This window comes from Macrobrachium nipponense, chromosome 5 (assembly GCF_015104395.2).
Source record: "Macrobrachium nipponense isolate FS-2020 chromosome 5, ASM1510439v2, whole genome shotgun sequence".
Taxonomy (NCBI): Eukaryota; Metazoa; Arthropoda; class Malacostraca; order Decapoda; family Palaemonidae; genus Macrobrachium; species Macrobrachium nipponense.
The window spans coordinates 86233682-86256578 of record NC_061107.1 but is presented as its reverse complement, the minus strand read 5'-3'; the positions used below and the strand labels follow the sequence as shown (position 1 = coordinate 86256578).

General features: G+C 46.8%; 1 protein-coding gene across 2 annotated transcripts in view; it reads left to right on the top strand.

The window, feature by feature from the left end:
* Positions 1 to 22897, top strand: part of LOC135215482 (UDP-glucose:glycoprotein glucosyltransferase 1-like) — a 267287-nt gene that overhangs the window by 231342 nt on the left and 13048 nt on the right. For both annotated transcript variants that reach the window (XM_064250239.1, XM_064250238.1), the window contains one exon: positions 9697 to 9829. In XM_064250239.1, coding sequence (XP_064106309.1) covers positions 9697 to 9829 — 133 coding nt within the window. The remainder of the gene's footprint in view (positions 1 to 9696; positions 9830 to 22897) is intronic.

Genomic DNA, 22897 nt, shown 5'->3' with positions numbered 1-22897 from the left:
TGTATGAAGTGAAATTGCAAGCGCAGTATTCTTTTTTCATTTTTCATATATATTTTGATTGCATCAATTCATTATGGATCAAGGTTTCCGTTCATAATCAGGGAATGGATCCTTTACCCTGCGCTCGGTACCGAGGGCGCAAATCGCGCTCGCTACGAGAGCCCTTATTCATTGTGAAGTGAAATTCGTAACTGCAAGATTTCTTTTTCATGTTATTCCTTTTATTATTGGATGCTATCAATATTTATTTTGGTTTCAAGTTCCGCTCAGTCAAGGAATTGATCCTCTTTGCCCCTTGCCCATTGCTTCAGTGCCGAGGGCACGATTGCTCTCGGGCTCTTATTATTATTGTTGGGTACATGGGTGCTGTGCGGGGTGGGGAACAAGAATCCCTCCCCCCCCCCCCCCCCCCCCCCCCCCCCCCCGCTAAGCTCCCACAGATGGCCCTTCCCCTTCGGGGGGGAGGTTATCTGGGTTCTCCTCCTCGCCCGATCCGTCGAGCGCGGGGGAGGGCGCTCGGTGCCCGATGTACAATCGTAATTCGGGGTGTCTTCCGCTCGTTCGGTGTGGGGCTCACCCCCCCGCGCGAGGGGACTTCCCCCCCACTAATCACTACTACTGTATTTCCGCAGGTGCTATTGCCACGAGGGTGGACCTTGGTGAGGTATGGGGTCGTCTTCGATTTGCAGGGCGTGCCTAGTGTCCAGGGGCGGCGGTTTATGTCTGGACCTGCTGCGGTAACCCATGGAGTGGCGACCACGACAACGATATCGACTCCAGGTGACGACGTTCCTCCTCGCCTGGTGTACTTGCGCACGTTGGTAAACAGTCTTGCCTACAGCCGCTGTGAAGTGCCGTTCGCCGTACCGAGAGGGGGGCGTGGTAGCCGCCGCCACGCTCGTGGTTGCCGCGCTGCCGTGACCACACTTCCGCTGCCCTAGAGCTCGCCCCTGGACCTGCCGCCGGTACCAGGATGTTGCTGGCTGCTGCTCCAACCTCCTGTGTTTCGGTGCTGCCTTGCACGTACCTAGCCGATTCACTGTACTGACTGTCCATGCAGTTGCTGCGCTGGCTGTCCCTGCCGTTGCTGCGCTGGCTGTGCCCGGTCGCGCGGCTGTCCCTGCCGATGCTGTGCTGGCTGTGCCTGCTGTTCCCGAGATGCCCATACCTGCTGACGTCGTCCTGTTCGTGGTGGTACTACCCCAGACTTTGGTCTGTCTGTACAGGTGCGTCCGGGTGGGCCCTGTGGCTTCGGCTACAGCGAGGCCCGGCTCCGCCCTGGATGGCAGATCTTACATCCTGTCCTGAGGAAGCTGATGAAGAGGAGGAGGAAGGTGTCATCGTGTCGTCTTCATTCTTCTTCATCGTTGTCGGCTGCCGCCTCTTTACCCCTTACGACTTCTAAGGCTTCACAGCCGAGGAAGAAGAAGGTTGCCTCCTCCCTCCTAAGAAGTCTCCCTCGGGAGCTTCTCGGGACCCGTCTCACCTCGGTGGGACGGTAGGGTTCCTTCCGCTGGTCCTCCTGCTCCTTCGGGAGCGGGGCCCGCTATCTTCTTGCGACAAAGAAGAAGACTACGGGGACCAGAGGGGGGTACCGGCTAACACCGGTACTCCTCGCCTGGTGTCAGTGGTTCTGCCACTGCATCAGGGTCCGTCTCGGCCTCTCGTTCGCGGGACGGTACGGAAGTGTAGCATCAGGTCAGCGTCCGTGCAGCCAGGAACCAGACCTCTGAGCCCGCTCAGCGTCAGGTTCATGGCACGGAGCGGAAGACTGGTGAGAGCCGCTCACGCGACTCTCACCAGACCAGCTCTCGCTCTCGCGGCGACCAGCTGGCTACCCGGGATGACGTGACGGTCCACGACGCCCGGACGGGCTGAGGCTGGGAAGAGGTCCCCCGTTCCCAGTGCCAGCCACGGCTGGAACCAGCGACGTGACGTGCCGTGAGGACAAGCACCGGTCTCACTGTGACCAGTGGAGCCTGCAGGTCGCCTGACCGTCGCTCTCACAGAGAGTGATCGGGTACGGCAACCAGCACCAGCTCTTCTGACACTCGAGATCGGGGCCGCTGTGCTCAGTCCAGCCGTTCTCCACAGCGAGACGGTTCGACCAGGCCTGCAGCTCGATCGCCACCGCGGGTTGACGATCGCCTGCAGCCCTCCAAGCCTGCTGGTTCTGCCAGGGAGCGTCAGGTCTGCCTCTCCCGTACCTTCAACCTCCTCGGGTTACACCGGGAGGAGAGAGGTATTGAGGAGTGATCGTGAGGGGTGCGCCCCTCATGATCCCACCACAGACGCCCTACGTGCAGGCACGGTTCTTGGACCGGCCAGGACGTATGCGCAAGTGGATGGAGAAGACCGAGAGGGCTGTCGCTGTTCCCCCTTCTTAGGAGGAAGGTTCTCGGAATATGCTCTTGTTCGAAGGGCTTAACGGCCCTACTCTGCAAGATGCTGTGACTTCCGAGATCCAGAGGAACTTTGCCGAGGTTATGGCGCTGATTCGTCAGCACAACGACCTCGGGGAAGGATCGCCGCTCCCACCACAAGCAGAGGCCACGTCTCGTCTCGAGTCGTTTTGGGGCCCGAGAGGGAACCCAAATCGACGGTGGGTCTGCCGCGATCGGAGCTTGCCGACTGTGTTGAACCAGGTAGTCTCTCGTCTCCGGACAAGAAGGCTCTCTCAGTTCTGGCCGGTCGAACAAGCTACTTCACCTCCTCTACTGCGACAGAGGCGTTTCTACGTGTCTTCGGACACCGTATTTGAATACCCCTTCGGTCCTCCTGAGAGGTTTCGACCTCGACAAGGACTGGAATGAGTCGGAGGACGGTATTGGCTCTCTCCTGTCAGGTGTCGATCAGCCCCACCCAGACGACGTTCACAGTGGCGGCAGACCCTTACCTACAGTATGAGTTCGTAACCCTCCTCGGGGGGGAAAAATGTTTTCTCCTGACGATAACGTTTTCCCAGGCTCTGAGAAGCCATCGCCATAAGGCGATGGCTCTCCTTTTCTTCTCCAACTGCTAGTTCCGCTGGGAAGGCGAGCCAGTATCCAATTCCTCCCCCATTGCCCTCTCTCCTTACGGCTACGAGGGAAAGGGGAGGGATCCTACAGATTTATTTTCTCTGTAAGATCCCACGTTAGGGGCTGCTACCAGGGGGACCTTCGGGTCCTACCTGACGTAAGCCCCCGGTCGTTGAGGAGGGATCCTGCCCTTTCTCGATTTCTACGGGAATCGAGAGGACCACCAGCCGATATCGTTTGACGAATTCGGTGGGGTTTCGCAGAGTGCTTAGAATTCTACGGAATTTCTAGCGCACTCAGAGTGTTCGAGTTTTTTACGATCTCCAAACACTTAGGCGAGACCACGGTCCAAAGTGAGCGAGAATCCCCGATAATTGTTACACGATATCGGGAACCTCGCTTATGCTCGAATTCCTGGAATTTCTAGCATTTGGAAAAAGACTGCTGCTGAAAGAAGAGTATCTCACAGTAGGCGATTAACCTGGAATAGAGAAGAACGGACGGGAACTTCCAGTTTGGCTTGAACTATCGTCTTCGTATTCTGTTCACCATTGAAGCTTTCCTTTGGGAAAGACTTCTCCTTCACTCTCTTGACTAGAGAACGAAGGCGGGGGTCGATCTCCAATCCTTATTCTCATTCCTCGAGGGGAAAAGAATTTAGGATGGAGGTCGTTGTACAGAACCTACAAATATACTACGTATATTACCCTCGCGACATGATTCTTTTAACCTACAAATATACTACGTATATTACCCTCGCGACATGATTCTTTTAACAGTTGAATTGTCCGGGGGGTAGGCGCATACCGTAGTTAACTCTACGGTTTGTGACCGAGACGAATTGTATCTTAATTGAACTGCAACTCGGGGTTGCCTGCAACCTCCCAGCAGTTATCAGTTTCGATTTTAGATACTTGGGTATTGTCATGACAACACCAAATCAGCTTTTGTATTTACCGAAATCCGTTTCGTTTAAATATAATTGCTCGAGCGTATTCTTTATGCTCGATGGTTCTAGCCGAACGCATTCCTTCGTGGAATAATGGATTTAACCATGGCAACTCAAAGGGATGACGAGTCACCGAGAGCTACTGCGTATTGAAACTGCCTGATAGCAGCTCAGTATCAGCTAGGTCTCGGAGATGCACGGTCGGTTACGTCTCTCTCTCCCCTGGTTTGATTGACTACCGAACCGTCTCTCCTGCCCCCCCACCACAATCATGGACTTAGGTCTCTGGATTAACGGGGATTCTCGCAATAATGAAGGACCATCTACTGCTGTGACGCTCGATTTCATCGCCGTCGACATTGCGAGAATTTTCAACAGAGATATCTCTTGGACTCTTTCATCTTTCTGTTTACCGCACGGTAACAGAAGTCTGTACTAGTCTCCCGCTGCATCGCACCGCGATAATGCGAATGATTTTTGCAGACATCTGAGTTTGTCTTCAAAATATCTCGATTCGTAGGTGTGCAATTATTCATTGTTCGCCCCGAATTAACAGATGTGTCAGAAGACATCGCCTACTCTCCGACCTGACAGCTCTACTTCCAAATGTTCAGCCCATGAGAAGCAGTTCTTCAGGCAGTATTTCCCTGTGTCTTCATTACTGAAAAGCGCTCCGCTTTTATTGCAACTATGATCCTCACCGGACAGCAATGAATAGCGGTTAGCGTTCTCAGTCTTTGTAGCACAGGTTCAGAATCTTGAGAATCCTTCTCTCGATTCAGCTGTGAAGACGTAGGTTGCATTTTCTGTGCACCTTCGTCTTCAACGACACATAGTGTTGTTTCTCCTTAGCTGAGAATCAACTATACTATGAGATATCTTGCCATCAGGGACCTCGGTCTCTAGTAGGCAATTGACTTTCGCCTGTTGGGCACATGCCTTAAGAGAATCATCACCTCGCCTTCTGGCATCGGTGACGAACAAATTATTTGTTTAGTCTCATGGCATAACCCTTTTAAGGCGAAGGTCATGTGACTTGCTCGGGTGCTTGGACAACTTGCCTCCTACCGAACGCAGTCAGTCGGCAGCTGTCAGAGCGCCCAATTCAGTTACGAACTTCGCTGTGGACTTAGTTCGGTTGTTCCATAACAGTCTTTTCTTCGTCCTAACGGCTTGTCACAGTACCCATACCATCGACACCCACCATTGAGTGTCGGTGTCCTATCCACTACCGAGAAGAAGAACTTCACTGCATGGGGATAGGAGAATGTGAGACACCTCGCTGCAGATGGATAGACCAGTATGGGTACAGGACATCACCGAAGTTGAGAAGAGGGATAGGTCATACGACCATTCCCTTCTTTTCCTCTGAGGTAATTGCATGACTTTTCCTGCGAAGTCAAGCATCCAGGGGATGGGGATTCGTGACGCTCGATTTCGTACCGACTTCATAGCGAAGACTCAGAACCCTTCGGTTCCTGACGATCGGTTAGTCATTCACAATCCCCTCCCTAATGGACTTCACCGCCTTCGATGCGAAGGAGATGCTGCTTTGTCCTGTGAAACGCGACCGCGCTTTATGAAGAAAACTCGACATCCCAGGCTGAGTGTTGAAGACTCTTCGTCAGCACCAAGATGACCTAGAAGTACACTCCCTCCCGAGTTACACAAGAATTCTCCGTGGCGCAGGTACTGAAGGCAGGGGTCTGGTACAACCAGACCACTGGCACCTCCTTCTACCTTTTGGATATTGCCCACAGGTCCTTGGATCGTTTTCCTTGGGACCCGTGGTGGCTGCTCAACACGTTGTGTAGCTAACCCAGACCCTAGCAGGCTGAACAGCATCGAGTCCTGGTGTGACTGTAAGAATAGATAAGTGAATGAGAGAGTGTCTGGCTTCTCTTCCTATCTTTTTCTCCCCCTCTACCTGTGGGTAGAGGGATACGGTCATCACCTTGCTGGATAAGGACGAGATGCCGGTGAGCTACTCGACAGAGCCCCATCCTATCCCTTTCACTAGGGATGGGAGCGATATCCACAACTTCCATCCTACAAGGGGGGGGGGGGAAGTGGATGCCAACAAGAGACAAACCATAACTTTATGTTGCCTCTTGCAAATAGGAACTTGTTCTTGTTTGCTGGTACGAAGAGATACGCTTGCCTCTCTCTTAGTACTTGGTCCAGAGGTCTGACCATTGATCCTGCGGTGCACACCCCGATCAATCGGACAGAGGCTTGGATCCCCCCTCGCTCTTACGACCAGGGAGGCATTCCAAGGTTGGGCGAACACCAGTCTGTTCACAAAAGACTCAGATTCCTCCCACCAAGAAGTGAGTCTTCCTATTGTAAAAGGACCGAAGGTTTGTATGCCGTGTCGGAACAAATGACAATTTGTCCAAAATTGCATTTTTCCTAACAATACAAACCTGAGGTCCTTTTACACAAAGTCCCACCTCATGCCACCCCTCACTCTGCAGTTTTTGCTTGGGCCAAAAGCAAAAGTGATTTGTTTACCTCCCAGTCGCGCGCGCGCGCCTGTCGGACAAGCAGTTAACTACCGAACCCCTTGTTCGAAAGCTTACGGCCTATCCAGCTGCCGCTAGTACCTTCCTATTGTAAAAGGACCTCAGGTTTGTATAGTTAGGAAAAATGCAATTTTGGACAAATTGTCATATCGCAAAGTCTTGACTGCGGTAGAGAAAACGGGATCTTCCCTTGAGCTTTCCTTAACTCCATCCACCTTTGCGAAAAGCAATATAATATTGACAGAGACCTCTTGAATTCACGAAACCCGAGGTCTTGCTGGGTTTCGAAGACGAAGTTGTCTGTTCACTTTAAGCTTCCTCCGAAGCACTGCTTACTTCACATTCTTTGCATGTGAGGTATAAGGTATCACCGAAGGTAGAGGTAAAAATTCTTGAGGCCCAAATCGTAAACAAGAGCTTGAAGAGTTCAACAGAAACGTTCAGCCAGGCGACACACCTGGCGTGCGCTGGCGCTCGGCGTCCACTGGCACGCTCGGTATCCACTGGTGCGCGCTTGGCGTGCACCCGCGCGCGCCTGGCGTCCATCCGAACGTCCCGTCCAAGCCGAGCGTCAAAAGAAGCGTGCAGAAAAGCGTCACACTCCTGACAGGCGTCAAAACAAGCGAGAGAAACTGCCTTCAGGGAAGAGCGAGATACATCTCGGAGAGAAATCCGACTGCACGAAGCAGTCTCAGGAGAAGGGTTTATCGTGTGAGAATACGAGGGGCAAGGGAACGCCTTCTTATTCTCACAGTAACAAAGCTCGGACGTCCGCTCTCAAAAGCGTCTTGCTACTAAGACTTTTTTCATATTTCTCGGTGGAAAGACGTACACGTGATCAGGCGACGTTCGCCTTCTTACTTCTCACTGGAACGCATAACGAGAGAGAGAGGACGTGAAGCGTCCTCTTCTATAAAGCTTCTATTTAGAGGGCGCGAGTCCTTCCGAAAGCTCCAACCCCTGAGCGGGGAGGACGCTTCGGAGGACGAGAAGCAATCCTTCAGGATTCGTGCACGTGCACGCACTTAGGCAGTCTGGGGATTTTCATCAGAAACTGCCGAAGGCACGCCAGATCGGTGGGGGTTCCTCATAACCCTCCTTCGGCTTTCGACATGCTCTCTCCCCGGGTCCTGGGAGTCAAGCAGAGGTCCCGGCCTAGAGGCGAAATAAGGCCGATCTGATGCACCCTCCACTACACAAGGGGCACTGTCACTGCACTTAGCCACTTCACTATTGCTCTCTAAAGCAAGCACTTTCGATTCTAAGATACGAATCGAAAGAGTATTAGAGAAAGGGCAATAACCTCTACAGACACTGTTTAGGGCCCGAAGGCAACATTACAGGGTTAGGAGAAACAATAACAGAAGTAGCACTCTTCACAACAATGAAGGAGAGCGATCACCTCTCGCAGACATATTCAAAACCCGTAGGCCATACTACAGGGTTAGACAAAATAAAGTCTACAGGAAGGTTAGCTGGTTCACTACCCCTTTTGTTTACTGATTAATTGCGTACATACGAATCATACGTCTTCCTTACGGAATTAGACAAAGTCTCACACTCCTTACATGACAAATCTCAACAAAGAAGCAAGACCCATACCCCTCGTGCATACCAAGTGCGGATCTACCGAAGCTTTCGGTAGTCACACCCTATCTTTGCAGACAACACCCTCTGAAACTAGCCTAACTAGATTCAGATATCTTATGCAAAAATGAATCAAATTCAAATCAATTTAAGATAGCGTATGCCTAGCCACAAATCCAAGTAAATAAATTAAAAGACAATTAGGATACTTAGCGGCAATGAAGTTTCCAAAATCTAAGACGGAGGTACTGGAAACAGGTGTTTCCAGCACCGGCGACAGAAAAATTATGGATAGAAAATGGGAATGGTTCCGGATACCCGCCTCCCAGCGGCGGGAATGGGTACTAACCACCTGGCCGACCACTGCGTGTGTCGGAAGTTTTTTAAATTCTGTCGGACTTCAGAAAATACAGCTATATATATATCTGACAGGTAAGTTTCATGAACAAAATTACTTTGGGTTATGCATGTGGTTCCTACAAGGTATCACGCAGATGGAAAAATGCCTACAAGGTATCATGCAGATGGAAAAATGTCACAAGTTGAAAAAGATGGTGATTTAAGGTTAAAACTCGTAATAGTATACCAGTATCATGCACAAGTGGAGAATAAAGCAAAATAATACATAAACAACATAATAATTATTGACTTAAGAAAGTGCAGTAAAGGCAGAATAGAAAATTAGTGTAAACAAGTTACAGACAAACAACATGCTTACTGATGCATAAGGGCAGAGTAGACAGAATACTAAAAAATTACATGAACCAGGAATTTGGACCAGAAAGTGGCTTAAGATAGTGCTGTTAGTCAGTTTGATGGTGACTTTAATTGTACAGAAATTTATTGGAAAAAACAAAACACATTCTGCTACATAGGGCAGTTGTGGAAATTCACAGTAGTAGACATTTTTACTGTACTAAGTGATTACATAATAATAAAAGTATATGAAGAAAAGCCGATTTAAAAAAGCAGTAATTGAATTTAGAAATAATTGTCATTCTTCTTTAAGTTTATAAAAAATGTGGTGGTTAAGAATAAAGGTATTGTAGCTGCCAGAATATTTTTGCAGAGTTAGTGGAAAGAATATAAGTGCATACTATAGTTGTAGCAACTTGATTGTGATACAAAATTATAGAAACTTGATACATAAAGCTTAAAGGTAGTTGAGATTTTAATGAAATTAAAAACATTGACATTGCACTAATTCTGTTGGTGTTGAATAATTTACCAATTTTTTAGGTGAATTAATTCTGTTGGTGTTGTATAATTTTGCAATTTTTATAGGGAAGGATATAATTGTATAGGCCCATACAGCTTGAAAATATACTCATTTAATTAGGGTATACCATACAGCTTGAAAATATACTCATTTAATTAGGGTATACAAGACATTTAATCGTTGGATTTTGTTATTCTTTAACATCTTTCTCTTAGTTTAGTCATAAGTCAGTTTAATTCATAATTCAGAAGCATTTTCTCTAAATTAATACCTGGATATAATGCATGCATTTACATTAATATTTAAAAACTCATACAGGACTCATTTGATTAAGTTTATGAAATACAGCACATATATGAATAGTACATAAATGCTTATGTTCATTTTACTTTTCAGTGCAACAACCCAATGACAAAGGAAGCCAAATTAGTTGCTGCCCAAAGAATTATTGAAGAATGGAATGAATATGATGAAAAAATTAAGGGCGTTCTTCAAGGCTTTAAGGGAACTAAGAGTAATAAAACACAAGGTGAGTTTTTGCAGTTACAAATTATGTTTATAAGTGTCAGGTTTTTAGATACCTTTTTTTAATTGTGTCCATTAATGCAGTGAAGCCTGACATGATCCCCTTAAAGAACAAAAAAGCAAAACTAATTACTGAAATAGATAAAGTGTCACTTTAAGAGGTGACTCTTTAAATCTAAAGGCTTGAAATCCTATATGAACAGAGAGCATACATAAATCAGGCAAGAAAAATGTTGCAAGATTAAAAACAAGAATGATGTGTTAAAAAGGATCTCAACAAATAAGTGTTAACTAAAGAATGATGTGGTAAAAAAGGACCTTAATTTATGTGTTAACTAAGAGTTTAAAGTGTACGGGAAGCTGAAAAACTCGTGGTATCTTTGTGTGGTAATGTGGAATGGTGATTGTGGGATAATAGAGAATGTGAAAGAACGTACTGTATTGTAATGTATCACAGATTACATGGAACAACCGCATCCAGATAGGGAAAAGATACAGAAACTATAGAGAAGGAAGACTGATGTAATCTGAAAATGAGCAAAACATAAAAGAAGTAAAATAAATGGTAATATCTCCCTAATGAAAATATGTCAGAAGACCTTATCTTGTCTCCTTTGTAGGTTTGGATCTCTTTAGACACATTTTGAAGCTATAAGTATTGGTGTATGTACCAGGCTTTTAAAAAGTGTCATATAGTAACTAAACTACCCAAAGGATCTGGAGACTTGCTAATATTAATCTTGAAGAAACCAGATTTCATATAATATTAAGATATTTGGATGATCTCCAACTCATTTGAAGAGAACTTTTCTCAAGTGTTTCCAAACCATTAACCTCATTGACATTGACACTGTAGGAAGAATTAAATTGCAATTACTTTGGAATGGGCTTTCCTCTCATTTTTTTTTTTTTTATGAGACTCCTATTTTTTTCTTGACTAAGAGAATGGGACAGAACAACAGTCGGTATCTCAAGATTAATGGCCAGGTATAAAACTTGCCACCATTTAATGATTCAAGTGCACACAAGAATATTCCCCTATAAAAGGCTCTGGTTTGTATACTAAAAAAATGATATTGTTATGATACAATAAAGTTTCATACATACTTACCTGGCAGATATATACATAGCTATCGACTCCGTCGTCCCCGACAGAAATTCGAATTTCGCGGCACACGCTACAGGTAGGTCAGGTGATCTACCGGCCTGCCGCTGGGTGGCAGGACTAGGAACCATTCCCGTTTTCTAATCAGATTCTCTCTTCCACCTGTCTCCTGCGGGGAGGCTGGGTGGGTCTTCAATCGTATATATCTGCCAGGTAAGTATGTATGAAACTTTATTGTATCATATACATAGCTGATTGACACCCTTTGGTGGAGGGCAAGAGACAGCTAACTACTGACTAGACAGGTAAACAACATATGTTGTAGGTATTTATAGACCTTGGTTCCTCTGTGTTTCTAGACGAAGGGTCGACTTCCTAGCTATTGCATAGGTGTCTGCTTCGTCTCAAGAGCCTTAGCAAGATAGTGATCTGTGGCCAAGAGTTCTTGTGGGTCTACCGATGGGGTCTTATCCACTTACTCGGTCGAGCCTAATTGGCATTTGTCAACGGGTGCTAATCCGCTTATATGACAATATGCCTATGCCTATTGGCATAACTAAGGAGCGCAACACCGATCCCGATCACCTGTTCCTAACATGAGGGTTCGCGCTAGAATTGAAAAAGAGTTATCCCCCAAACTCCTTTCAAACCTCAAAAAAAAAATTCACTAAGTTAAAATAAATTCAACTCATTAAAGGATCAGTGTCGGCTCCTTATCCCAGCAACGTATCTGCTGACACGTATAAACCAAGAGAGAAGGATCTCTCGTAGGTTAACTTGACGTCCTTCGTGTAATGAGCAGTCAACACAGTAGTTGCATCTCTCATGTTAAAGCTAATATGTCTTCCTGACATATTGTTACGAAAAGAACAAGAATTTGCAAAAGCTCGCACTTCATGAGCTTTTAAATTCTCAGCTGTTTGAAGGTATCATCAAGTCACTTATGAAGTGCTTTAGAGATCACCATTGTTTCAAAGAAGACTAGGACTTTCTTTGAACTGGATCTCATCTGGATGAAGCCTAGCGCCTGGCTTGCACCTGGCTGGCGCCTCGCCCTGGCTGGCGCCTTGCGCTGCCTGGCTCCTTGCGCCTGGCTGGCGCATCCTGTTTGCCTGGCGCCTCGCGCCTGGCTGGTGCCTCGCACCTTGCCAGTGCCTTGCGCCTGTTTGGAGCCTCGCGCCTGGCGCGTGGCTGACTTCTTCCCTCTTGCTGGAGCCTCGAGCTTGTTAAGAGTCTCGAGGAAAACTGGCTATGTTCACATCGGACACTTTTTCCCGATTTGTTCGCCTCTAGCGCACTGCGCCAGGTTGGAGGCCCGCTCTTCTCCTCATCAGACAATGACAGTGTTCATATTGACTGTCTTTCTCTGGCGTCGTCTTCACCGCCTGTTTTGGCCCAATTTGGCGCCCTGACCTAGGCCGCTACATTGTCCGAAAGTCCTGAAGATCCACCATCGTTTATCAGGAGACTGGAGAAGGGTGGAAGAAATTCTTTCACTTTGAGCTTTTGGCCTTTCCGGTAAGGGGAGGTGATTTTAGTCAGCTACATCCAGTAGACGATAGGAAATCTAAAAGTCCGAGAGACAAGTCTTCCTCCGAGGAGGATCCTTATTGAATACTTTTGTTGCTAACGAGTTCTCCTCCTACATAGTTGATGATTTCTCGTTGCAGAAGCTTCCCACTATCCTGGCCCCGAAGGAAGGGAAGGAGCCTGGAAGTTTGAAAGACGGATTCTGAGCTGAAAATTGGGTAGGATTCTCCTACTTTTCTAGCTTTTCTTTAATGTATCTCTATGAACCTTTTGGGAAGTAGTTTGAGCCCTCATCGCGTTCCAGACTCTTTGTCAGTAAACGTTTAAACCTTGTCTTCTTCTGTAGATGACAACGTCAATACATTACCCGGACAACGAAACCTCTATCTGAAAGCGTTGATCCAGGAATAAAAGGCTTTAGTTCTTTTGCCAAAGCATGAAAACTCTGCTGGCCAGAACCCATTGCCGAGTCTTCAATAGAATTTGATTCCGGATTCTAAAGCCCAAAATTTCACTTGTCCTTTTGATCGTTTAGGACCAAGAGAAACATTTGATGAGGAGCAGTTCCATCTTGACGGAACACGGAATCTGAGGCCCCAAATTAGGATCCCATTCTAAGTATAAGATCTCCTACTCTTATCGTACAGAGGTATTGTATAAGATCCTGAAGATCTTAATTCTCATACTAATTCTCTACTATCTCTAATATTCTTTGGTCGAACAGAGTATAATCTTTTTACTGTGTTCATTGATAGCATAAAATACAAGGTGATTCTTCCCCCTGAAAGGGAAGAAAACCATTATGTGGTTCACAGAGGTATCGGAAGAGGACAGTTTCCCCTTTCCATCTAGCACGATCTGCAGCAACTCTATGTCTTTAACATATTTGAAGGAATTATCAAGCTTCCTTGAAAAATCCTCTCATTCATATTTACTTCTGGTCAGTCTGCACGCAGACAGACTCAGAAGTGATAGATTTTTTCATCCATCTTTATAATAGATCCGATAAAATCTCTACTCTCTTAGAAAAACCTTCCGACACATGCTGAGAGAAGAACGTGTCCTCTGTGAATCCAACCTTTTTATTGCCAAAATGATGCATTCATCTTCTTCCTTTGACGCCCATTTATCTTAATATCTGTTAAGAATATATATATAATTAGGGGAAAAAAGACTAAAGTTTATTCCCCTATTTAAATTAAAGATGGCGTATCTTGCTACCTCTCTTGTTTCGAGGAAAAGGAAGCAAACTATAAGAAGCTCGTTCGTCTTCTACCTTGCGAAGAGATCTGTGAATACTTTCCGCAGGTTCTCACAACTCTTTCCAATAAATGTTAAACATACGTTAACAGTTATTATCGTCGATCAAGAAGGTTCTCACGGACATGCAAAATCCCGCATCGAACCTGGTAAGGATCGTTACGTTCCGTATCTGTTTCCAAATAGGTTAAATCGTGCTCTGCCGAATTAAAATCCTTTATAATACAGTCACATTGTGGTAAACAGCATTCATCTAGGAAACTCTTGTAAGGATAGTAGGAATTCTGTAATTAACCACGGTGTGTGCATAAGGCTTAACCGTAACCGTTATCTTAAGGTGAATTTTCTACTACATTCTTTCCTCACCGAGGCAGAGAGAGATCCTTAGCAAAACGAATACTATGTTATTCATGTTTGCCTAAAAATCCCCTCAATTCGTGGTTAAGTCCCTGATTGTAGGGGGAATATACGGTGAACCATTCGATCCCTTAGGAGAGAGAGATGTAACCAACCGCTCACGACCGAGAACCGGATGGTACTGAATTGGCGTTACAATTACAGCCGTCTCGTTCACTGCCTGGCTGCATTCATTCTGAGTTGCCAGTTACTCCCTTCAATGAAGGGATATAATAAAATTATTCTCGAGCCTAAGAAAGCTCTCAATAATGCAAATTTAAGCCAAACAACCTTTGTTAAATACCGAAGCTGAGTAGGTATTGTCGAAACAAACCTTTTAAGCGAAGTCCTTACTAGGAAAATCCTGTAAGATAAATAGATAAATTCCGTAGCGAACCAGAAAGGCAACTATGGTATGCGTATATGACTTGTCATTCAGTAGTCGTATACACTAAGTCTTCTACAACATTCTTTCCTCTCCGACATGCAGAGAAAGAATGGAAATCTTACTCTCTTTGTTCTTTTCGACAATAAACCCGAATGAGTATTAGTCGAAAGAGATCGCAAATGACAACCTTCCGATGGATCGAAGAGAATCTCTCCAGCTTTTTAATTATCTTGGAAGATAAAGTCCGCTATTTCACGCCTTTCTTATCTGGAAGAGCCTCTAATCAATGAATGAGAGCTCATACGAATCTTGTTCAACTTCCAAACGATTGCCCCTCTTTCTGTAAATGGTTGGTTGCATTATTTTTTAGAAGGAGGATTATTTTAATATCCACTTACTATTGAACTAATTCTCACAATTCTGCTCTATCTTCCATTCCTCAAGTTGGGAGAAGATTGAGCAACCGGAGGAGAGCGCTTCCTTTCGAAAGGTGAAGGGCTTTTAGCAGTACCGACTCTAACCTGACCAGAACTACGGCAGCCTGTGCTACATCTTGAGTCCCTGCCAGGAAAAAGCCGAACTTGCTCTTGCCTTTATTGCATTAAGACTATCCTGACAAGGGCGACGGCCGCCTGTGCGACAACTCCCGTCCCTAGTCAGGATAAGCCCTCGAATTGTCTTTGTCACCTTTTTCGCCGTCTGAAAGGACTCCTTTGGCGGTTTTGTCAGGCTCCTTCTTTGGTAGGAGAAAAGAGCCTGGCGCTAAGCAGGAGTATCTTGCCTAGAATACTCCTGGCGCCTGTGAGGAGTATCGCGATCGGAATACTCCTGGTGCTCGGAATACTCCTGGCGCCTGGCAGGAGTATCGCGTTCCGAATACTCCTGGCGCCTGGCAGGATATCGTGCTCGGAATACTCCTGGCGCCTGGCAGAGTATGCTTTAATATGGCACCTAGGAGGAGTATCGTGATCGGAATACTTCTGGCGCCTGGTAGGAGTATCACGTTCCGAATACTCCTGGCGCCTGGGAGGAGTATCGTGCTCGGAATACTCCTGGTGCCTGGCAGGAGTATCGCGTTCCGAATACTCCTGGCGCCTGGGAAGAGAATCGTGATCGGAACACTCCTGGCACCTGGCAGGAGTATCGCGTTCCTAATACTCCTGGCACCTAGGAGGAGTATCGTGTTCAGAATACTCCTGGATCCTAGCAGACGTATCGCGCTTGGAAAGTTTTTCTTGTGCGGAAGGTTCCCGCGCGCCTGGAAAGTTCCGCGTTCGGAATGTTCCGCTTTTTTCCGAAAAAAGATTCCCGCTTGAAAAGTTCCGAGCGTCTGAAAGGCAATCCTCGCCTGAAAGTTCTGTAACGTCTGGAAGCTTCCGCTTTGTGCGGAAGGTTCCGAGTTATTGTCAAATTCCGCTTATGTGAAATATTCTGCACATTTGGAAAATATTCCTTCTTTGGAAAAAATCCAGAGCCTGGAAGGTGTTCGATCTGGAATTCTTTCCGCGTTCTGGAAGGTTCCGCTTGTGCGGAAGGTTCCGATCTCTTTTACACTTGTTCTTGCTTAGAATTCGACAATACTTCCATTTTTGTCCATAGCCCTCCCTTTCTTCTGAATGAGAAGGACTTCCATTTCCGATGAAGATCCTGGTTCATAGTGCTTTAGGCGCTTTGCGCCTCTATTCAGGCTCTTCAGGTGCTTTACGCCTTGTTTCAGACACTTTAGGCGCATTGAGCCTCGTTACCGGAGCTTCATGCCCGAGGAGCTAGAAGCTTAAAAGTTATATATATATGTGTAATCACTAAACGAGATCCATATAATTCATTCGATCAACAAATATTCTTTAATATCTAATTCGTTATTCTCAGAATAGATATATTTTCATATACACGTACCGATGAGGAATTTATTGAAATAACTATTTCAAACCCCCATGGGATAGAGGCCCCCACCCCCCGTCCAGCTGTACGGGGGACGAACCCGGATAGGGCAATGCCTCTACCGCAACTGTTATCGAATGATGTCTTCCTTTCTCCGTCTCTTCTGAGGTTCCGATAGCCAGAAGAGATTATCTTGCATCTTCATTTAATCTACACCATTGAATGTTTCTTCTCCTTATTCGTCAAGACGATAATAATAAGGGGAACAAATTGAATTAGGATGCCTTTCCAATGGCTATCCCTGGCAGTCTGGGACGTTATACAGAACCTGCCGAGGGGACGCCTGATCGGTGGGGATTCTCCGTAACCTCCGTAAGGCTTTCGACATTCATTCTCCTCTGGGCCTGTGAGCTTGGAAGAGGTCTAGACCTGGGAGCAAGACAAGAGCCGATCAGACGCACCCTCTATTGCAATGGGGAACACTATAATCACTTCTTACCTTATAATAGCTCGTATCTTGAGCTACATACCTTTATCTTCAAATTGCAAATGAATTTGTAGTTTCTGTGAAGTAAGGTGATGAGGAAACTACACTACTAGTACTGTTAATATTCTAACTGCTCGTCAGAACGAGAGCTATTAAAGCTTCTAAAGAAAGCATATCTAGTTCTATGTTTTTCTGATTTCCTCAAATAGGAAGTCACCTTATTTTCCTCAATCAAATTCTAACATTTATTACACTTTATCAATGAATAAATATTTATTTTCATACAATGAACTTACCTGTCAGATATATACATAGCTAAGACTCCGTCGTCCCCGACAGAAATTCAAATTTCGCGCCACTCGCTACCGGTAGGTCAGGTGATCTACCTGCCTGCCCTGGGCGGCAGGACTAGGAACCATTCCCGTTTTCTATCATATTTTCTCTGTCGCCGGTGGTATCAACATTGTTGTTACTACCTCCTGACTGGAATTCGCTTTTCAAGACTTTATTGATCATCTTTATTGGATTTCTTGGTGACGTACTGGATCGTTGTTTTGGCATTCGCTACTGTGGACTGGATTTGGACTTGCTTTTGATTTTTCTAATAGAATGTCTGATTCAAGTGTTAGTGTGAGAGTGTGTGTGAATGTAGGCTGCAAGGTGAGGATACCGAAGGCTTCGGTTGATCCTCACACTGTATGACGTAAATGTAGGGGGTTTGACTGTTCTTTGGCTAACACCTGTATTGAGTGTGAAAAGTTGGATGCTAATGAATGGAAGACTCTAACTTCTTACTTGAAGAAGTTAGAGAGGGATAGGATTAGACGGGCTGCACAAAAAGAGTGTGAGTACAAGGCCTATTGAGCCTTTTTCTGAGTCTAACTCTCCTTTGTTAATGAATATGATTCTCCCTATGTATCTGAATCCTCACAGGCATTTGGCATTCCGGATTCCGGCTCTGAAATCGCCAATCTGAAGGCTACTCTTCGTAAAATGAAGACAAAGATGGCGGCCATATGCAAGGTAAGGCTAGTGATTGTGATTTACTAAGTGAAGTGAGTGTTCCCCAGTGGTTGTGGAGGGGGCGTCTGACCGTCCCTGACGATGCTCCCAGGCCTAGACCTCTTCCAAAACTCACATACCCAGAGGAGTAGGAAAGTCGAAAGTCGTACGGATGGTTGTGGGGAATCCCCAACGGTCAGGCGTCCCTTCAGTCAGGTTCTGTTTCGTTACAGTCTGCCTCAGGACTGCTCTATAGAAGCGTCCTACGAGATTGTTTCTCGTCGTCCGTTCTCCTTCACCTAAACGAGGGGCCGGGTGGAAGGACTCGGATCTTTTCTAGGCCCACTGAAAAGGCATTGGAAAGAGCGCGCGTTCGACTCGAGCCCGGAACGCTTCTCGGAGGAAGCTCCTTCTTCTATCAAGAAGGCTAAGCTGGTTTCGACGCCTCCTAGAGCAGTATTTGAGGATCGCACTCCTTCGAGTTCTCCTGCTTCTTCTATTGAAGAGGACGCTGGGGTGGCTTCCAAGAGGATATTGCTGGCAGTTCAAGAGCAGATTGCCTCTTTGGTTGGAGTTCTTTCGAGGGATCCCCCTCGCAAGAAGGACGCTAGACTTCCTATTAAGAAGTCTCGTCTTCTTTCACCAGCCAGACGTGAAGCGTCCGCCAGACATGGGACGTCTTCCAGGCGCGAAGAGTCTTACATACGTCAGGATCTATCCGAGCGAGTTGCTCTAGATCAGGATACGCTCAGGCGTGAGGCGTCAGCCAGGCGCGAGGAGTCAACATTGCGTGAGGCGCCAGACAAGCGCGAGACGTCAGCCAGGCGCGAGATGCCAGCCAGGCTACACGCTCCAGCCAAGCGTGAAGCGCCAGCCAAGCGTGAGGCGCCAGACAAGCGCGAGGCGCCAGCCAAGCGCGAGGAGCTGTTCAGGCGCGAGAAGTCAAGCAGACACGAGACTTCTTTTAGACGTGAGAGAGAGTCGGTTCACTCTATGAGCCCCTCTCCTAGTAGGAGTTTGTCACCAGTAGAGAGAGAACGGGATGAAGATCCTCTCGTTTTTTCAGGCCGATTCTCCACAAGGTGTAGAAGGAGATTCGGAAGAAGAGGGTGACGGTAGGAGAAGGAGTCTCGAACTATAAAGTTCTGACTGACCTTCTTTACGAGAATACGGAGGATTCTTTTAACTCCTGCCGCTCCTTCCTTTCGCCTCGATCAATGTTTTCGAGTGCGATTGTGCCTAAGTCTTCGTCGGTCTTGAAGATGAGACCTACGATCTCTATGAAGAGAGCGCTTCAGTCCTTAGACAAATGGATGTTTTCTAAGAAGGATCTGGGCAGGACCACCTTCTGTATGCCTCCAGCCATACTTTCTGGCAAGAGAGGTTTCTGGTACCGAACTGGGGAGAACATGGGCCTTTCCTCTCCCAGCGGCAAGCCGAAGCGGACTTTTCAAACCTTGGTTGACTCGTCAAGGAGACACGCTTTGAATGGAGCTCGCGTATCTTGGGCGATTTCGGAGACGGATTCATCTCCTCAAGGGACTCTTCCATATTTTGGAAGTGTTTAATTTCCTAGACTGGTCCCTTGGGGTGATGTCTAAGAAAGCTCATGACTCGGATGGTCTAGACCCCGAAGTCATTCTGAGTATTCTTGCTTGTATTGACAAGGCGGTACAAGACGGATCAGGAGAAATCTCCTCTCTTTTCGGAGCAGTACTTCCTTAAGAAGAGGAGCATTTTTAGTTCCTTCCTAACCAAGGCGGTTTTCTCCCTCATCAGAGAGCAGCCCTGGTTTCGCTCCAATGTCTGACTTCCTGTTTCCTTCTCAGTTAGTGAAGGGCATTTCTGATCACTGACTGAGAAGGCGACTCAGGATCTTCTCCTGCAATCTGCAAGGAAGAAGAGACCACTTGTTTCAGTTGACAAGAAAGGACCGACTTCTACGGTTCAGCCCTTTCGAGGAGGCCCTCTCTCAAGAGCTACCTCTAAGAGAAGAGGTCTTGAGAGGAGAGGTAAGGCTCCTTCCCGTCCCTTTAAGAAAGGGAAGTGAGACAGACAGCCTCCAAACACCAGTGGGGGCCAGGCTTCTCGAATTTGCAGACGCTGGTCACTCATAAACTCAGACGCCTCGTCCATGTCCATAATCAGGAAGGGATATCTTATCCCCTTCCAAGACAGTCCTCCACTAACGACCATTCCGCGGGAACTGTCAGCCAGATACAGGGACCCTGTTTACTGGAGGGATACTCTTCGTCTGATGGGTGAATCAAATGTGGGACAAAAGAGCTATAGAACTGGTTGCTAGAGCAAAACTCTCCTGGGTTTTACAATCGGCTTTTCCTGGTTGCGAAAGCCTCGGGGGGCTGGAGACCAGTTCTAGATGTCAGCGCTCTGAACAAGTTCGTTCGAAAGGAGAAGTTCTCTATGGAGACTTCGGCCTCAGTCCTTGCGGCGTTACGTCAAGGAGATTGGATGGTGTCGCTGGATCTCCAGGACGCCTATTTTCATGTCCGATTCACCTTCGTCGAAGAAGTACCTCCGTTTCATGACAAGGGGAAGGATCTTTCAGTTCAGGGCCTTGTGTTTCGGCCTGTCCCACAGCTCCTCAGGTCTTCACAAACCTGATGAGGAATGTGGCGAGGTTTCTTCACCTCAAAGGCGTGTCAACATCTCTCTATATTTGGACGATTGGCTCATCAGGGCCAGAACAGAGAGACAGTGTTTGGAGGACCTTTCTTTGACCCTAGACCTGAATAAAGGCGTTGGGACTACTCGTGAACCTCGAGAAGTCACAGCTGATTCCCAGACAGAACTTGGTCTATCTGGGGATTCAGATGGATTCTTGGGGTTTTCGAGTATTTCCTTCGCAAGAGAGAATCGTGAGAGGCTTGGAAAAAAGCTCTCTCTTCTTAGGGAAAGAACGGACTTCGGCGAGGGAATGGTTAATCTGCTAGGCACCCTTTCCTCGCTCGAACAGTTCTTTCCTCTAGGAAGACTACATCTTCGCCCTCTTCAGTTTTTCCTAAGGAGATCTTGGAACTGGAAGACGGGACTTCTCTCCGACAGTTTTCTCCTTCAATGGAGATGAAACCACACCTGCAATGGTGGTTGTCCCCTCTAAAAGGAAGAAAAGGGAATTTCTCTGGAAGTTCGCGAAACCCAAGCCGAGTGTTGTATTCCGACGCATCGGAGAAGGGTTGGGGGGAGCAACACCTAGGACCAGAGAGAAGTGTCAGGCACCTGGAAGCAGCAAAGGTGTCCTGGCACATAAATTGCAAGAACTTCTAGCAGTTCACTTGGCGCTAAAGTTCTTCGAACCCTTGTGACGAACAGTGTGGTCCAAGTGAATGTGGACAACACTACAGCCCTGTCCTACATTCGGAAGCAAGGAGGAACGCACTCAGTGTCGCTTTACGAGATAGCAAGAGATCTGCTAATTTGGGCCTCACAAAGAAACATCTCCCTCCTGACAAGATTTGTTTCAGGGGACGAGAAACGTCAGGGCGGACAGACTGAGCAGGAGAAGCCAGGTCCTTCACACCGAATGGGGACTCTTCATTCAGAGGTGTGTCAGAGTCTTTGGGATCTTTGGGGCACTCCTCACGTAGATCTGTTCGCCACATTCCTTTCAAAAGGTGGAAGTCTTTTGTTCAGTGGTGGAAGACCCAAGAGCTCTCGTGGTCGACGCCTTCTTGCTGTGGACTGGTTCTCATGTGGACGTGTACGCTTTCCCCCCTTTCAAAATCTGGGACAGTGTTGAGAAAGTTCGTAGCGTCCAACGGGACAAGGATGACCCTGATAGCCCCGTTTTGGCCAGCACAAGATTGGTGTGCAGGGTGCTGGAACGTGGACAGTAGACTTCCCAAGATCCCTTCCAAAAAGGATGGATCTTCTCAGACAGCCACACTTCGAGAGGTTTTCATCAAAACCTCCCCGCTCTCGCTCTGACTGCCTTTCGACTATCGAAAGACTTGTCAGAGCGAGGGGGTTTTCTCGCGAAGCTGCAAGCGCTATCGCTAGAGCCCGCAGAGCTTCCACTAGATGAGTCTATCAATCGAAGTGGGAGGTATTCAGAAGGTGGTGTAAGTCTAAGAAGTTGTCCTCCTCCAGTACCTCTATAACCGAAATCGCTGATTTCCTTTTGTTCTTGAGAGAGGTCTCTCATTTGTCTGTATCGACGATCAAAGGATACAGGAGCATGCTTTCGGCAGTATTTAGAAACAGAGGCCTAGACATTGCTGACAATAAAGATCTGCACGACTTGATTAGATCGTTTGAAACGACAAAATCGAAGGAACTAACTCCTCCCAGCTGGAACCTGGACGTAGTTCTCAAGTTCCTTTCGTCTGACAGATTTGAGCCTCCCCACGTAGCTTCGTTCAGGGATATAACAAGAAATGCTTGTTTCTCCTATCTTTTGGCGACAGCCAAAAGAGTTGGCGAACTTCATGCCCTAGAAGATGAAGTCGGCTTTAACAAACGACTCGGCCTTTTGCTCGTTAGAACTCTATTTCTAGCGAAGAATGAAAATCCATCGAATCCCTGGCCCAAGAGATTCGAGATCAAAGGCTTATGAGTCGAGTCTAGTAGGGAGAGAAACAGAGGTGTCTCTTTGCCCGTAAAGAGCCATGCTGTTTTTCTTACAAAGAAGAAAACAAATGGGAGGCTCTAGACAAAAGTCTTTGGTGTTCGATTAAGGACCCACAAGGGAATCATGTCTAAGAACGCATTAGCTTTCTTCATTAGGAGCGTCATTACGGATGCTCACAAGTTCTGTCCTGACGACTCTTTTCCGCTTTTAAGAGTAAAAGCCCATGAAGTTAGAGCAGTGGCGACGTCTCTCTCTTTTCAGAAGAATATGTCGTTAAAGAAAATCATTGACACGACATATTGGAGGTGCAATTCAGTTTTTGCATCTCACTATCTTAAAGACGTTCGCGTGACCTACGAGAAATGTTTTTCTCTGGGACCTTTTGTATCGGCGGATACAATACTGGGTACGGGAGCAAACACCAATCCTTAA